This window comes from Perca flavescens, chromosome 17 (genome assembly GCF_004354835.1).
Source record: "Perca flavescens isolate YP-PL-M2 chromosome 17, PFLA_1.0, whole genome shotgun sequence".
In the NCBI taxonomy this organism is placed as follows: Eukaryota; Metazoa; Chordata; class Actinopteri; order Perciformes; family Percidae; genus Perca; species Perca flavescens.
In genome coordinates this window covers 26,903,091-26,920,970 of record NC_041347.1, presented here as the reverse complement: position 1 = coordinate 26,920,970, position 17,880 = coordinate 26,903,091, and the positions used below count along the sequence as shown (strand labels likewise).

At 41.6% G+C, this 17,880-nt stretch overlaps 1 protein-coding gene across 5 annotated transcripts in view; it reads left to right on the top strand.

The window, feature by feature from the left end:
• ehbp1 (EH domain binding protein 1) overlaps nucleotides 1-13,536 on the top strand; it is a 162,239-nt gene extending 148,703 nt beyond the window's left edge. For all 5 annotated transcript variants that reach the window (XM_028603153.1, XM_028603155.1, XM_028603154.1 and 2 more), the window contains 4 exons: nucleotides 3,625-3,724; nucleotides 4,747-4,820; nucleotides 12,793-12,907; nucleotides 13,373-13,536. In XM_028603153.1, the coding sequence (XP_028458954.1) occupies nucleotides 3,625-3,724; nucleotides 4,747-4,820; nucleotides 12,793-12,907; nucleotides 13,373-13,463 (380 nt within the window). In that variant the 3' untranslated portion in view covers nucleotides 13,464-13,536. The remainder of the gene's footprint in view (nucleotides 1-3,624; nucleotides 3,725-4,746; nucleotides 4,821-12,792; nucleotides 12,908-13,372) is intronic.
• The last annotated feature ends 4,344 nt before the right edge of the window (nucleotides 13,537-17,880 follow it).

Sequence of the window (17,880 nt, the reverse complement as noted above, 5' to 3'; positions counted from 1 at the left end):
CAATGGGTTAGGATTTTCTGCTTGTAATTTGAATATATTTGGGTTTTGGACAAAACAAACAATTGGAAAATGCGCCCTTGTTCTCTGGGAAATTGAGATGGCTATTTCACACTATATTCTGACATTTTACAGTAAAAGACGAAAGAATCGATTCATAAAAATTATGAAAATAATTGTTTGTTGTTGTGTGTTGCTAAACATAGCAGTCACTGTCGATATTAAATACAGCAGGGAATAACTTAGGTAGGTATTAGATATATCCCCCTAGACTCCCTTAAATTTATTGTGAAGTTTCCACTATTTAATTTCCAGATGTGTCTTATATTGATTGATTTATTTGTATGGATTTTAAAGAGTTTTATCTCCCAAACATAGACAGTAGACGTAAGTAAATGTGACTCAATTTAGTCTGAAAAAAACTGCAGACACACTGCTGTCTCTTTAAGTCAGGTAGTATCTAGAGGTCAGAGTTAAACTCTAGAGAGGTTGAGTGAAGGGAGGAGGATGCTGAGCAGCTGTCGCCACTCGTCCTCCCTGCATCCCTCCATCCCCTCCTTTCTTTCTTGGCTTTGAAATCGCTCACCTGCTTGCCCTTATTCCCTTCGTCCCTCCCTCCAGTCGCTTCCACATTCACCATTTCTCCCTCTGTTCATCCCTGCCTCGTCTCTCCCTTTCTCCTTCCTTCTACCCTTTTTTCCCTCCTATCCTAACTCCCATACCTTTCCTCTGTCCTCCCTGCCTTTCTCTCTTTCCTCTCCTCATTTCCTTTCTCTCCCTCTCTTTGCCTCCCCTCCCTCCTTTCATAAAATGTGGCTGGTTGTTGGCTGGTAGCTGCTCCCTGGCTAGCAGTGGGGGATATAGCTTTATAATCCCCCCTCGTCTTCCAGCCCGCCTCGCCACAATGTCACAGGAGCTTAATATTTGCCATTATTATTTGCTTGTTTTATTTGACTTCGAGGCAGCACAATGACCTGTCAGCGCCGGCTTTATCCCCCCTCCGAGTGTCGTCCGTTTCAAAGTTGACTACAGTAATCCACGAGTCCCCGATTCCGCTAAATCCTGAAGCTTTCTTTCATTCGCTCATTCTTTTTTTTTCTCTCTCTCCCCCTCCCTCCCCGCTCCACCCTCCTAAATGAAATTACATACATCTGCTGGCTCAGAGTATCACAAATGTCCACACACGCACCGGTGTCCGCCACACATCCACGCGCCTGCCTTTTGTCGTCAATGACGCATCGGCCCAATACTCCCTCTCCTCTGCAAAGAGCAGCAGTGGTGTGTGTGTGTGTTTGACTGGTTTTCTCCTGTCCTGAGCAGCTGAATCAGTCAATATGCAGATATTGTGATCAATGTTTAGGGGTGCCCATAAAGCACCAAACCTATTGTTTTTAAATGTATAGTCTTCCAATAAAAGCATAAGTAGAATGAGCTTAAAACAGTGCATCGCTGATGTTTGAATGCATCAGAAAAAAGGAGTGCAAAAGCCATTTGAAAAACAAGTTAAAGAAATGCTTTCTATATAGAAAATAATTAAAAAATATAAAACATCAAAACTTGGCATACATGTTTTTCTTCCATTATACAGCGCACCAATGCCTTTTTTATTATTCATAGAACCCCCAATTAATAAATAAGTGGTATGAAATGTCTTCTTAGTGTTAATTCTGTTATGATGCCTGTCGTAGCTTCCCAGCTATTAAACCTTCCTCTTGAGAAAGGGAGAGAAAAAACAGCGAGAGATAATAACATAAGCCTTAAGACGATCTTTCATCTGGCGTCCTCTGTTTTCATCCATTCCTTCTCTTCACAGACGCACTGAGTGTCAGATTAATGCTGCTGTCGCTGTTTAAATGGCCTCTAGTGCCACAAAGCTTATATCCCAATTCTAGACATAAACCATGCTCACTGAACTGACCACAGCAGAGTTTATTTACAAGATGACAGAGGAAAAAAAATGCAAAATACAAATGAATATCAAAACAAAAATCCTTTGAATTAAATTGTATTTTATAATGATGTCATCTTTAACACACATACTGAACCCAAAGCACTGACACAGGTCTACATCTCAAAACTGGTATTTACTCTGCTGCCCATCCTGTAATTTATTCCAATGTTGTATTAATCTGGAAAGACTCAAATAACATATTAGTTTTAGATTTTATTAAGTGTTTGTAGGAGAACATGTTAATCCATTTAAAATCCCAATCCTGTCACTTAAGCTACATACATTAGAGGCAAATTCAAATATGTAATTGAAGGTTTTGTCTTAATGATACCAAACCGGCATTTATCTGCTTGTCAACAGATCACATTTGAAAATAAAAGCCTGTTTAAAGCTTTAGTGCGTAACTTTTTGATATTAATGAACATCTGTTACATTCAAGCCGTTGCCAAATGAGTTGCTACAAAGCTAATTAAGACTATCAGCTCCACAAAACTCTCTGTATTTCTCAGTATGGCTATGTTCAGAAACTGTTGTCGTCCGGCAACTTTCGCACGCAGAAAATAAAGTTAAGATAATAACCTCTTCTGAAGAGTCCATGTTTTTTAATCCTCCGTGTCCTCCTTGGCTACAAAGAAACTGTGTCATTACTTTGAATTCCTCATGGGGGAGACAGAAACTAAGCACTATAGCTTTAACTGCTGTTTACCAACCTTACTTATGTTAAAATGCATTTAACACCACCAGTAAACTTTAACGACTTGGATGTAGTCATCATCTCATGCTAGTCTCAGTATTGAAAGACATTAAGATGCAAAACTGCCTTGAAATAAATCCTTAATAATTGGTCTTCAAATCACTGAATCACTTTTGAAATTGTCATACGGATCCTCTCCCAGTCTTTACTCCAGGTCAAACATGACCCATGGAGGCTGTTCTTGTGGCTAATATGTGAAGGTTTCCATTCATTGTGCTTTGTCCTTATCAGTTGTGCGCATCCCATTGTACCCTGTAAGTAAGTTACAGCACAGAGCTTTAGCCCCAGGCGTGGGCGAAGCTTACATTAGCCATTCATCTGAGCCTTGCTAGCTCTCCGTGTGTTGAGCAGATATTACACTAAGCGTCGGAGAGTACCAGAGATGTTTTTTCTTTTTTTTTCTTTTTTGAAGGCCCTGCTGAGTGATTGGTGGGATATGTATTGCCCTACAGTGAGAGGTTCCACTCTGTAAAGGCGCTCGACGGTAATCGCCGAGTTAATCCCGCTTGGGTTGAAGTCGTATTGACGTTATGAAGACATGGTGTGAAGTGTGTGAATGTTTACACAAGGAACATAAGTGAGCAGTGTATAAACACACATAAATATCTGGTGGACAGACTGACTCTGCAGTGGCAAAAAAGACTTGAGTCATTTATCTGCATCATCTTTCATTTGTGTATGCTTGTATGTATGTATGCTCTAATTATGTTATTTAAAGACACAAATGATGGTAGAAAATTACCCTTTAGCTATCAAGCTCACTCTACTGTATTTTAACTTGTTCTTTTAGCTACTGTCTTTATTGCTTCAAAAGGATGCAAGGAAACAACTGAGGCATAACTATCAACAGTTTATTGAAAATGGTGTATTATCATGTGAGTAACTCTGCTTGTTTTTGTGTGTGTTTGTGTGCATTTTCCAGGCAACAACAAGGAGGAGGAGGAGGCCATGATGCAGGAGTGGTTCATGTTGGTCAACAAGAAGAATGCACTCATCAGACGACAGAACCAGCTCTCTCTGCTGTATGTATCTCAAAAACCGACTTGTCTGTTGACACATTAACACCACATCCACAATGCCCTATTTTTCAAGCCAGACGCCATTAACACCTGTTAGTTTTTTGTAAAGTGATAAGCACTAAAAGCGTGGAAACATCACACTTCTATTCAAGCATTAGATCAAACTCGTCAAAGCTACACGGGGTGGGAGTGTACTCTCCACTCCATTCACCCCCCTCTGTCTATCCGCTCATTGATTTACATGTAGACAGGATATGAAATCAATAGAAATGTGGCGATCATCACTCTATTGCTAGTCTCTTTGTATGTGGTCAGCTGCGACAGGTGGAGACACACACTCATACACGCAGCCTTTTTTTCTTCTTCATTTGAGGCTGTTGGGATTTCAAAGTGTGCAAGTGGAGGAGAGATTGAAGTATTCATAATCACATTATATCGTGGGAAAGGGGAGGCTTTTAAAGTGGCCAATTGACAGAAGGGCTGATTATTAGCCCTTTCTGTTCTCTCTTTGTGGAGGCGAAAAGAAAAGGCGCCTGTGAAGGACAAATTCTATTAGGGACCGAATAAGCTCATTTTTTAATATGGCTGAAAGAGGAATGAATTTAATTTGTGCTGCATACAGACACACACACACATACCCCACATATACTCATACATACACACATGTAGACCACACACACTCATGGCATGTCCATACAGTAGATACACATTTATTTCATTGTCTTTTTCCTTCTCCTTTATGCTTCTCGTCACTCGTTTTTTATGCATTTTCACCACCTTTCTTTTCTCTTTATATTCCCTTTTTTTTTCTTCACACACATTCACATTCACCCAGGGCTGTGTGAGCGCAGTATGTGTATCAGTTATGTGCAGTAGATTAATGCGAAGCCGGAGAAGGTTCAGGCGAGTAGCTGAATCAATGTTTATTGCAGGTTTCTTTAAGTGCTTAATGATTTAGTCATTAACATATTGATGAACTTTGTTGTCTGTGTGTTTTTTTTCTCTCTCTTTCTAACTTGCCACAGGGAGAAAGAGCACGATCTGGAGAGACGCTTCGAACTGCTGAACAGAGAGCTGAGAGCCATGCTGGCTATAGAGGGTAAGATATACACACATGTACACACACGCACACACTCAGGAGGTCTTGGGATTTATTTTCCTCTCTGTTTTACTAAAAAACTAAGTCGTTAGAAAATCATTTCGACAATCAAATGATTCCGCTTAAATTAATCAGGATCACTACTGATTTAGAATAATCTCCTGGATTGTGCTACTGTTTGCAAATGGGAAGCAAAGTAACCAACAATCTGTCAGGGAGTCACTTTTCAGAACATCTGATAATGTTTCTTTAGCTGTCAAAATGGTTACTAGAGAAGACAAACAGAGTTTGCATTTCCTGGTAACAAAGAGAAAGTAAAGCTACTGTCTAATCCATCTTTCTCCACCTGTATGGTCTTATGAGCCTTTCTTGCGTTCTGTCCGGCTGTTGGCCAGCCTTCATCAGGAGCCTGAAGCAGGACGATTTGAATTCTACGTCGGCTTTTTGATGAGGATTAAGATGTGAGCTTGTGAGGGATTTCACTTCCTGATACTTGATCAATGCTATCTGTTTCCTACCTAGTCCCCGACTAGCCGATGCCTGATTTGAAATCCAGCCACATTGAGAGACGGTTTTGCGAGGTTAAAAAAAAAAAACAGATGCGGTTATATTATTGAAAGCTTGTTAACTATACCGCAGCCAGAAAAGCAGCCATTGTGTCGTATCAAAGTTGTCAGGGGGCCAGGGAAGTTTAATCCCCTTCGACTGCGTCCTCTTTGGCAAAATGAACCTTTTGCCAATCAATGCTAATTGATTTTGCCATTCGACATTGACCACCAACGCCCCCATCCCCAACCCCTCTTTCTCCTCGCAGCCTTCGGACACCCATTGTAATTTCACCGGGCGACTGATAAGCTACCGGGTCCATAATAAATCAATTGTAATTAGCAAGAAAGGAGGTGGGCCAGGCAGGGAGGGGATTGAGGGGGGGAGCAGACATGCGTAGCCAAGCAGGAGCTGCAGACGGTGCCACGCTGCCTGCGTCCAGGTTGATTTCTTCTGTCTTCGCACGGTCATTTTATTTATTTATATTTATTGAGCTGCAGTGTGTCCACAGCTCGAGTCAAATGAGAGGATTTCAGTTTCTCTGGTTCATATGCCTGTGTGTGTGTGTGTGTGTGTGTGTGTGTGTGTGTGTGTGTGTGTGTGTGTGTGTGTGTGTGTGTGTGTGTGTGTGTGTGTGTGTGTGTGTGTGTGTGTGTGTGTGCGCGTGTGCGTGCGTGTGCGTGCGTGCGTGTATACCAGTGAGTTTGCTTTCACTTTGTGTGTGTGTCTGTGTTTGTGTGTTTGTTTATTGTAATGAGCTGAAGTGTGTGTGCAAGTCTGCTTTTCTCTTTTTGTGTGTGTGTCTGTGTCTGTATTTCTTTATGTATCGGATGTGTATCGTGTGTCCACCTGCTTGTCTGTGTGTGTGTGGAGGTGAGAGAGCAGAGATAGTGTGTGAGGTGGAGAGGTGGTGTGTGTCGTGTCACCACGCTCCTCTCTTCCTTAATGTGGACTTGTTAGATTTGCAGCTGACTAACTTATCAGCCTGCCTTATTTATATTATAGGCACTTAACATTCACAGGCTCTACCTTTCTTTAGCAGCCACAGATAGTTCTGAGCTGCTGGTGTGTGTGTGTGTGTGTCTGTCTGTCTGTCTGTCTGCATTTGTGTGTTTTATATCTCACAGGTCTGTTTGTATGTCCACCTGTGTGTCTGTCTTTATATGTGTGTATTTGTGACCGTGTGTGTTCGCCACCCATCTCCCCAGCTCTTATTTGGTGCTTGGGCAGGTCCATTGAGCGATGGTCGGGCGTGCAAGTAATTGCTGATTTGGTTGGCCAGTCGATGACACAGAGAGAGAGTGCACTGTGAGTCAGAGCAGAGGGAGGGGAAAAAAACACATCTCGATAAGATACACCTGCCCCGACACACACACCTGCTGAGAAAAATATAAACCTGCAATGATACACACACACACACACTATTCTGGCTCTATCTCTTCCTCTCAGTTGCCCCACATAGTTAAATATTTGACCACAGTCTTCATCATATACACACACAAGCACAGTCTGTCCAGGTCAATGTGTGCTACAGCTAAATGGCTAACAACAAACAGTTTATTTCTATGCATTTTAGTATAATAAATTATTAAAAAATATTGCCTGTCCATTTGCACCAGACTTGGATGATTTTGTAAACACTGACATAAAGTAAGATTAAGATCGTAAGATTAGTCTGTATATTAGTGTAAACATTTAGGATTTTGACAAGAGTTAAAAGTAGGAGATATTAAGTTAACTGGGTTTAGCTGCTTGGCTCAGTCTCCGTTTGATGCTGCAGACAAGGCCAGAACAGAACACAGAGAGAGAGAGCGAGAGAGAGAGAGAAAAGTTTGACTCATGACGTTTCATTCTACATTTATATTGCTGACTTGAGCTGCATGACACATGAGAGGGAGGATGTGAGGACGAGAGGAAGAAAGACGAAAGTGCTTTGAGGTGCAAAGAGGAGTCAGGAGGAGAGGATTCCTCTGAAATCAACTCTAAAGCTGATATTCTGCTAAAGAACAAATTCTTCAAAAGTTTTCTTAGATTTATTTTTATGACTTAGAAGATCTCAACAGTTATTTTTTGTATTGTAATAAAACAAATTTCAAACACCTATCGATGTTACAGAGGAGGAAAGGAAATACTTCAGAGGTGGGAAATGCAGAAGCAGAAAGGAAGTTATAATCTTAAATGTAAACGCTGTATAATATTTCATGATTACTTAACGGCAATAATACTCTTTATAATTTGGGGACGTTAGTTGTTTTGCTGTAGTTTTGATTTTAACAATCAGCATCAACTACATGGAGATATTAACTGAAATAGAGGTTTAAAGGCAGGTCCAGAAATAATAATCCCACTAATAGAGAACAAATATTAATAGAAATACAGTAATGGACAGAGAGCCTCTGAGCTGGATTAAAAGAGAAAAGTAGGAACAATGGCACACAGTGACGCGTTTCTCCAACATCATGATGTTAAAAAAGTTTTCTGAGTTTGATTAAATGTGCAAAGAGTTTGGGTCGAGTGGAGGCTGTCGGGCCGGCGTTGATGTTGTTTATGAGCATGCTCCGTGATAACCACCTCTCTTGTACCTTCTTGGTGTGATGCCAGGTGGGAAAATGCCATCTGTATGCCACACTCTCATCTCCCTGCCACAAAATTGATCCACTATGCCCTTTTTATCTGCTTACCGATTCACACCTATGTATGCACACACACAAAACTGTGTCTTGGCTCCCTTCGAGGGCCTGTGTGTGTGTGTGTGTGTGTTTTAAAGTGGACGCCCTCTCACCATCTAAAAGGGATTTATGCATAGCCGGGTCCCAGAGTTTTTCCTGTTACGGTTTGATATGATAAGCTTTTTTATATGTTTAAAATCAATATGTAATCCTATGCAGGAGCTTATCCCTCTCCACACCCCTGACACACAAACACACACACACACACGCTTACCATTTGTAAATCTATTTGGGCTTTGTAACACATCGGGGTGGCGCGCTACAGACCCTGATTGATTAGGTGCACTGTGGAATCCTATCACATAGGCGACTTTTGATGATGTCGCCAACTCTTTCAGGGTTGCTAGTTGACTGGAACGGCCGATAACAAGTACCTTCGTTCCACGAGTTGCCAGACTTTTTGGGGGAATTTAGGAAAATAATAATAGGTGACAAAAAAGGTGACACACAAAACGAAGATAAAGTACTTTAAATGTTCATATTCGCATTGCTCCCCCAGAAGATGTGACTTTAAGTATTTTCCAAGTGCCTCCTGTAGTGTAGCTAACATGATATTATATGCTGGTTATTCTAACATATGGTGGAACAGATGTGTCTTTTGTTTTATATTCATGCTTCAGTTTCTGGATCTGCCTGGGTTTTAAAAAGTTAGAAGCGAGTTTTTCTGCTTGCTCAGTGTCTCATAAACTAACTTGTTTCAGTTTTTAAGAGCTGTACTGTCTCATAAAGGTTTTCATATCGAATCAGTTTGTGAGTCAGGACGGTGGAAAACCAAGCTAGTTACATCAACAGGTGAATATTAAAGGTTTTAAGTTTTAGTTTAAGTTGCCTGTAAACGTCAGTGTCCTGGAAATAAACGGTAAAGCTGGTGATATTCTTTATTTTTCTTAATGTCAACAATTCCCATGAAAATACCAAAACCAACCATAAAACGTTATCCCTGACTCTGTCAGTGGCTCCTACTGAAGACATACATCCTTCAAATCAGGAGACAGATATTTCCTAAAACAGCTGATCACTATAGTTTGTAGCAAATGTTACTCAAACAGTAGTAAATTGTGCATGTGTTGGGGACTATTTTGCAGATTTATACGCATTTGGTGCACTTGTGAGTATTTACAGCATCAGGATGGTGTATGTGGGATTGACTCAGAATTGCTTATGTCCATTGTAATAAATGAACACGTCACCCAGTGCAACAGTGAGGCTTGTCAATGTGTTTTTAATTTTTTTTGGACAATGATGGAGCTCTATGGCTCAGAGGAAACGGACACAATACTTGTCTTACTACTACTAACTCTCAACTACTTGTTTTAATGTGGTCAGTACTGGATCAAAGCAGATCTGTCCGGTTTTAACACTTTGCCTTCAAGAATTAGATCGTTACATTGTTGTATCAGTTTTACACGTTTGCCCTGCGATGTAACAGAGAATAAAATCTCCTGGTTGCTGTTGAGATAGTTTGTATTTATCAGCCATTCCCCCGTCTGTCGACTTTCTTCTCCTCTGGTGACACTTTTTGTCTCTTGACTCCACTTGGACCTCTGCCAAAACCAGCTTTTGGAGGCCTTTTACACAAGAAAAAGAGGTAGAGAGAGCAGAGAGGACAAGAAAAAGTAAAATGACGGGGGAATAAGTTTGTAGTCGTAAATGTCTAAACTCTAGACTCTGGAGGATGTTGTCTCTCGACATATGAAGCTGTGGATCAAATCCTTTGATGTCACACCGTTGTTCTGTGTGTGTGTGTGTGTGTGTGTGTGTGAGAGAGAGTGTGAGAGAGAGAGAGAGAGAGAGAGAGAGAGACAAGAAATGTGAGAGACAGATAGATGGATGCACGTAAGACGGTCTCTCCTGGCTTTGAGGGAACGGGGCTTTGGACCAAGTTTTCTCTCTTGAATACATTTAGCATCGCAGGGACCAGGCGGGGAGGGGTTCATGGGGATTTGAACCAGCGCATTCTTGTGTGCCTTGTGCAGACTCACATGGTTACCGTTGGCGTGCACGGCAAGGGTTATCTGAATACGCACCCACCATGTGAGTTGTACACACTCCTCCAAGTCTTTAACCTCTCTCTCTCATGGGAGAGGCGGGGTTACGTGGAGGGGGGGTTCTGAGTGGCTGCAGGGTGTTTTGTTTGTTCCTGGGTGTCTGGTTACCCAGCCTGCCCTGCTCTGGTGTTGCCTGGTCACGTCTCTCATCGGCTCTCTTTATTGTTTACCTTCCTAATGAGGGGGGCGGGACTATGTGACATTTGATTGACAGCAGTGTGCTTTCCCCCATAACCCCCACACCCCTCGACTAGGACTTTGGCTTTTTGGCTGAAATGTGCTCTGAAGGATAAGGAGGGCAGGATCAAGAGGAAAGAATTTTTTTTTTTTTTTTTTTACATACCTCTCTGTTTTTGTGGGACGTTTTTTTTTTTTTCTGAACCCTCCTCTTGTGGGCCGGCCTTGTCGAGAGAGGATTGTGGGAGAGTGTGGAGTTATGGCGGATTTGGATACACACACATTCCTGTCTCACAATTTTCTAAAGATGATGACTCACATGATGACTCATCTGCTTTTCTTTTCCTTCACTTGACACAATTGTCTTCATTTCTCAGTATCCTAAACTAACCTCTTTTTTAAAAAACTAATTTCTTCAGATACAGGCTTGAACGTATTTGGCAGTTATTTTATATATATATATATATATATATATATATATATTTTGTTGATTCCCCCACAAAGCCTGAGGAGAGTCAATTTGCTTCGCAGAGAAAAAAATAAAACGAGGGAGGGAACGGGAGAGAAAGGAAGAGAGGAACGTAGAGAGCCAAATATTGGGACTGTGTTCATTTCGCTCTGTGGTCGACTTCAAAGGGACGAGCGGGGCCAATGAAGAGAGCGCAGACCTTTCAGGACAAACACACTGGGCCCAGCGTGACACACACACACACTCACACACACACACACATCCTGAGTGCCGCAATTTGACTCAATGAGGGGGGGATATTTATTTTTAATAAAGCCACACTTATTTTGGGAGTGACATTTTACAACATTGCTTTTATTCTCGAATCAATAGGCAGTTAAATATTGATAGAGGGGTGAAGTTGCCTACGCGCCACAGAAGTTGCACAGTGTGTTTGAATTCTCTCTGGGATAAAGAGGATTTCTTTCTTTTTTTTTTTTTTTTTTTTTTTTTTTTTTTTTAAATATGAAACGATGGAGGGTTTTTGAGGGGGACACATTCTCTCACACTGTGCTGAGGAATAGCTGGAGATTTCCTGCCTTTCCTTTAGCTGTTGGACAGTGCGGAAAATCTGCAGAGAAGACTTTTTTTTTTTTTTTTGTCAGTCTTAGATGTTTCTGTATTAGTCGGATTTAAAATGATGCATTTTGTTGCACTGGTGCTGTGTGCAACAACAAATAAAGTTGAATCTAATTTAATCTAAAGTATGTACAAGTTGTCCTGTTTTTACATGAGGAACACAGATGCTGGATTGTTGTGTAAATTGTACAACAAGGAGGTAAACAAACACATGTTTGTAAAGATGCAATTGTTTAAGCACTGCAGTGTTTGGGGGTGAGTTTTGGGGGTGAGTTTGGGGGGTGAGGGAGGGAATAGTGCGCCCCCGGTGTTGTGAATGCGGAGCCAAGGGCGCCAGGCGGATATTTGAGCCCCAGGGGGAACGAGTGCTCTCCTGTGAGCCGCCCCCCTCCCCTCCAGGGAGAGGGGATTTGGATCGGGGTCCCACCTGGACCCTGTGGGGCCCAGTGGGGGCCTTTCCTGAAAAAGGCCCTGAAGAACTGAGAGACGAGGGTCAGGGCCTCACCTGTTTGTTTGTTTATTTAGCTGAGGAACAAACTGTTTGGCTTTGAGATTACACTTAGATGTTTGTGTTTATTTAAATGTTTCTATGAAAAATATTGGACCACGAAGACTCAACCGCAGCATTTTTTTAAAGTCTTACACTAAGTAGAAACATACTTTCAATCAATCTATATCCAAGATGATTTTGCTGAACTTTAACCTCAAAAATTCATCCAAAACTTTAATATTTTTAATAGTTTTTGGGCTAAAATGAAAATGAATAGAAATGCTACATACAATATGGCTGTCACCTTTAATAGGCCATGATGAATTTCTTTTTAATCTTAAAACAATCCTTTTCCTGTGGGAATGGGATTCTTCATATATCTCTGTGTGCTGCAGATTAACATGACAATATCCTTCAAGTGTGTTTGCTCGGGTCAACACATCGTCAATGTGCACACACACACACACACACAACCTGACGGAGTGTTACCACACAATCCAGCAGGTTAATAAGAAGATGAACTTTTACCCAACTATCCGACCAGACCACCTGTCTGTCATGTTGAAGCTCTGTAGTCCTTTATTGTGACTTGGTTACTTGATAAAGAGCTGGAAACAAGTGAGGTCATGTCCACAGTGTTTAAATAGTGTTTTATTAGAAGAGCTCAGGAGGAAAATTTCTATTCCTGGAGGATCTGATTTAAGTCTTTGTAAAAATGTTGTCTTGAAGCGTGAGGTAGTTCATTAGTCTGCTCTGTCGTACAGTCATGAGTTCCTGGCAGGACAAAAGAATAAAACTTTTCATCCATGTGACAAGTGTCTCGAGGTTTTTAGAATAAAATCAGTCCTCAGCGTCTCCTGTGGTGAAGTAGTTTGTTCCTCTGGTGTGGTTGCAGACTGGCAGAAGACGGAGGCCCAGAAGAGACGAGAGCAGCTGCTGCTGGATGAGCTGGTCATACTGGTCAACAAACGAGACGCACTGGTCAGGGACCTGGACGCCCAGGAGAAACAGTAAGTTACCCACAATCCTCCAACACCAGACACAGAACAAGTCTCACAGTCTAAAACGTATAAATGTAAAAGTCTGGGAATGTCCAAACCCCCTTAGGTGAGTTAGCGCGACAGCGTCTGCTGCCTATCTTTACATTTCCAGCAGTCCCCCAGAAACCGTAGACATAGTGAATACACATGTCCTGCATTTCCAGCCAGTCTGCAGTCATCCTGCATGCACGGCAGCACCAGCAGCAGCACACCTGCAATGGGCGGGATCTCTTCCAGATTGGCGGCACTGTCCGCCAACAGGGTGCCAGGCGGGTGAAAGGTTGGAGCTCTGCCCCTGGCGCTAGGCCACTCCACAGGCGGCACCGCAACGTTTGCTGTGGCACATACTGTGTGTGTGTGTGTGTGTGGGTGGGCCCCCCCCCCTCCAATTCCCTTGACACATCTGACCTTTTGACCTGTGCCCTCTCTCCGCAGGGCCGAGGAGGAGGACGAGCACCTGGAGCGGACGCTGGAGCAGAACAAAGGAAAGATGGCCAAGAAAGAGGAGAAGTGTGTGCTTCAATGATTGTCATTTTCAGAAAAACGCAACCAACAAATGTAGCCGATAAAAAAAAAAAAAAAATGTATCATTATTATAAGAATGAATATTATAATTATGATTGGAGAGTGGCTTTCCTAAATATTTCTATTATTATATATCTATTCTAGTTATTGGAATCCTGATGTGGTGATTGTTTTGGTATAATTACCCGCAGAGACCGGCCGAGTTCAGAGGCCCCTGCGATGCCTTTGCACCCACTTTATACCGACTCAAACTGTCCCACTTATATACAATTTTTTTTTAAATTTTAATTCTCCTTTTCTTTACAAAGAACGGTACTTGTATGTAATATAAATATGTACGAGACAAGAGCAAACCCTGTGTGACATTTGCGTGTACTGATGCAGCAGCAGCACAGCCTTCTCTGTCTGAATGTGGAGAGCAGTCAGTTTGAGGTACAGCACAACTGGGTTTAATGGGGGGACTTTTTTCTTTTCATCATGTTGAGAAGATGATGTTTCAGTTGGACTTTTAAAAGGAAAAAAAAATGTTATATCAGTCTTTTCAAGCTACTTCATTACTTGACTGTATTTTAATTATTTCATTTTAGAGTTTTTACTTGTAAAATATCTTAAAGGGGGGAACGCATTCATAAATCTTGCATTAATCTTAACTTTCCTATTGCTTTTTTTATTGTGTTGGCTTGAAAGCAGTTTACCAAAAGTAAGATCATGTTTAAAAAAAAGAAGAAAAAAAAACTTTTGTTGTATATTTTCATCTCTGCTCTGACCAGTAGCTTCCAAAATCCTCTTTGTTTTGTCAGGATTCATGCAGTCAAAAACAAAAAATATATATATTATTTATTGCCGTTTGTCCTTTTAAGCTGCTTGTAAGTGAAACTGTCGTCACATTTCATGTGCATTTTGCTCAACAACTTTTGGTTTCTATTTATTGTATTCTGAAGAAGAGAAATATGCTTCCACGTGCATCACTTAGAGCTCCACATCTGGGGCAGATGTCCTTTACGTGTTGAACATTTATCTGTTTATTTATTCCAGTATCATAACCCAAGTCTTCAATAATAAAGTCCTTATGATTTCATATTCCACAAAGGCAGCGTGTGGCGTATTTGTTTCCATATATTTTTAAACTGCAGGGATTAAATGTACAAGCATTTGGACACAGTTTTATTTTGTGTCGAAATTATTTTATTTATATATATATATATATATATATATATATATATATATATATATATATATATATATATATATATATATATACGAACGACGAATTTTGGTGTCTTTAAAGTCTGTTTTCATTTATCTAATCGCTCACACATTTCTAAAAGTTGTGCTCTTCAAAACTTTCAATCATTGTTTTTGTTTTTTTTGTTTACCTTTTTACCTCCAATCCCACATGATCTAGATCATATTCCATATGTTTTTTTTTTCTTATTTTTTTCACACAACGAAAACTTATTGAAATGCATGCACGTCTTCGGCTGCAGCGCTGCACATAAGTGGCCCCTATCACTGCATTCACCAGCGAGCGTTTCGTTTAGCAATGCTTATTATTCGGCGCTCTGTTCAATTCCCCTGCGACTTGTGCGTGTTTATAAATTAAAATTGGCGTTCGGGTTTTTGTTTGAGGTCGGTGCTGAACAGGTTCCACCGAGCAAGATTAGAGAAATCACTTTGTACCGAGCAGATGCTTTTCTCTCTCTCTCGCTCTCTCGCTCTCTCGCTCTCTTTCTCTCTCTCTCTCTCTCTCTCTCTCTCTCTCTCTCTAGGCCGCTTCTGTGCGCGCTGGAGACGGGGGGCAGAGCTGGAGAGGCTCGGTCACCCGCAACCATTGATGGACAGGAAAATAAAACCTGCACAAACTATCAATAGCCTATTTATTTTAGAAGAAAAAAGAAGAAAAAATTCACCTCTTTAAATGTACCTTTTTGTTTTTACTTGCATCAGTTTTCGGAATGCAGACTGATGTCAAACTAAAATAAAGAGTGAACAAATGTTCCTGCGATTAAAAGCAGACTGTCTCGGTAGGACCCCGCACACCATCCCCGCAGGCAGCCTCACATCCCCGATTAAAGCAGCAAAATCGGTTGTGACAGCAGACGTCCTCCCCGGCCTTTCTAATACTTTCAAATTAATTTGCTGATTCGTTTCTTCTCTGCTTGGGACCGACTGTACGTGCACATTACGCACTTTACGTCCCCCGAGGCGCTTTGTTTTAGTTTGTATTATTGCGCGTTTATCACGGGGGTCTGTAATCTGGAGAATAAAAGCAAAGGGACAAAACGGCGATGGACGTTTTGCTCGGTGCCGTCAGAAGGCTGTGTGTGTGTGAGAGAGAGAGAGAGAGAGTGTGTGTGTGTGTGTAGAAAACATTTCAAATTAATCACAATACCGGTCGCTTCTACATGGATTTAAAATTCTTGTATGAATAGTTAAAATATTTTCTGTGTTCTTTTTAAAAGCTTGTTGGATTTATTCTGACAAATGTTCATGCGTAAAACTTGAACTCCTGAATTTGACTAAGGTGTTTATGTTCCTTCCTCTTAACATCAGTATTAAATCCAGCAAAGTTATTCCCCTCATCTTAAATCACTGCAGGTTTAGTGAAAATGACTTTCAGGTCTATGAAAGAATTTCAGCTGATAAATCCAATATTATAAGAAAACATTTTTGGCAGTGTGAAAGAATAAAATGACAGACAGAGTCCTGTCTTACCTCAGCAGCATCTCTCGGCTCTCTAATGTTCCTGTTGAAGCTGATAGAGGGGAAAACATTTGGAGTCAGTTTCCTATTTTTCAGTGAATAAGAGCGAAGCGCTGCGTAAAAGGCGGCGGTGCCTCGGCGCTGCTGTGCAGCTGAGGATCCTTCAGCCGAATGGATTATCTCCTGAGCTTTGATGTCTCCTGGCCTCACCTCACAGGTGCTGAGCGCCGCTCGGCCTCTGCATTACTTCCTTTCCCCGCCGCCGTCCAAAAAACTGCACCTGAGGGAGCCCGGGTCTCTGCGTGCAGCGCCGGGGCTCCTACAGCACTGTGTTTTATGCATCATCGTTTTAATAAGCACCGACAACATCCCCGCAGATCCCCGCTTCCAATCCTGCCGGCTGAAAGGACAAAACTTTTCCCCCTCCTCTCCTCGCCGCCTAATCCCAGGCTTTACCAGCTCAGCATTAAGAAAATTCAACTGCAATTTGGGATTAGACAAAATACTCTTATTACAAAAGGTTGGTGCAACTTGATAACTTGATACTTGTTCAGGGGTTTATCTCGGGGTCTTACTCACATCGAGAGTAGAAAAAAAAACAAGAAATGTAAGGGGAAATGTCAGAATAACCCGACTCTTTTGTGTTGTGAGGGCCATATTTGTTGAATGGCCTTTTTGCATAATTTAACGGAGCCTGTGTGTGAGTGTGCAGAGGAGAAGAGAGGAGGGGTGATGGTATTTCGGTCGGACCCTCCGCGGGCCCTCTGACTGCTCTACTACCTTTAGATGTGGTAGGAAATTAAAAAAAAAAGGTGCGTAAAAGTGTTTGACCTCCAGTCAGCAGCCTGGCAACACAAACCCAAATCAATTAACCCCAACATGGTGACGTATATTCTCTCTGCACATCACCTCTCTCCACGTTATAGCCTCATTCATACATTTGACCACACTCACTGGCACCGTCAGTCTGTTTTGGCCTCCTTGCGTAAAATAGACTTAATTCATGTATACAGTATTAAGGTGCGTTTCGATGCGTTCAGGCGCCCTTATCCTCCACTGTGTTCCTGCATCACTGCAGGCCTCTACACTCAACCTCCAACATTACTCACGGCGACTATTGATGTTTAAGTTTCTCTGTCAAAGTGCTCTCGTCGATGACTTTTAAGTCTTTTAAGGCCTCCACTTTGATACTCCACACACACACACACACACACACACACACACACACACACACACAAATATATAATTTCCATCCCTGCAGTTTTTTTCTCTGAATATAAGCTCGCTCAGGACTCATTTACAGAAATTGATGTTTTTGCAGAGATCCACCGAGCTGAGCTGCATCCCCACGACCCTCACTGACACACAGGCCAAACAACAGAAAATAAAATACTGTTTGTGTTGTGTGTGATGGGTTAAAACACATTAAAAAACATCGACATATAAAGTGCATGATTTGATCCAGTGACCGCAGCTTTTGGTGCTGATTTTTCGTCTGCGGATTCTTCTTTTTCCTCCGCAGTGAGTTTGAGGTCTATCCCTATTAAACTTTACGTCAACCATCCTCAAATGTAATTCTAAATGGGGATTAGACCTCATTAATATTCATGAGCACTTGTGTGTGTGTGTGTGTGTGTGTGTGTGTGTGTGGAGAGGGAAAGGGGGGGGGGTGTATCACAATAAAATCAAAATAACTCCTTTCCTCATTTTTATAT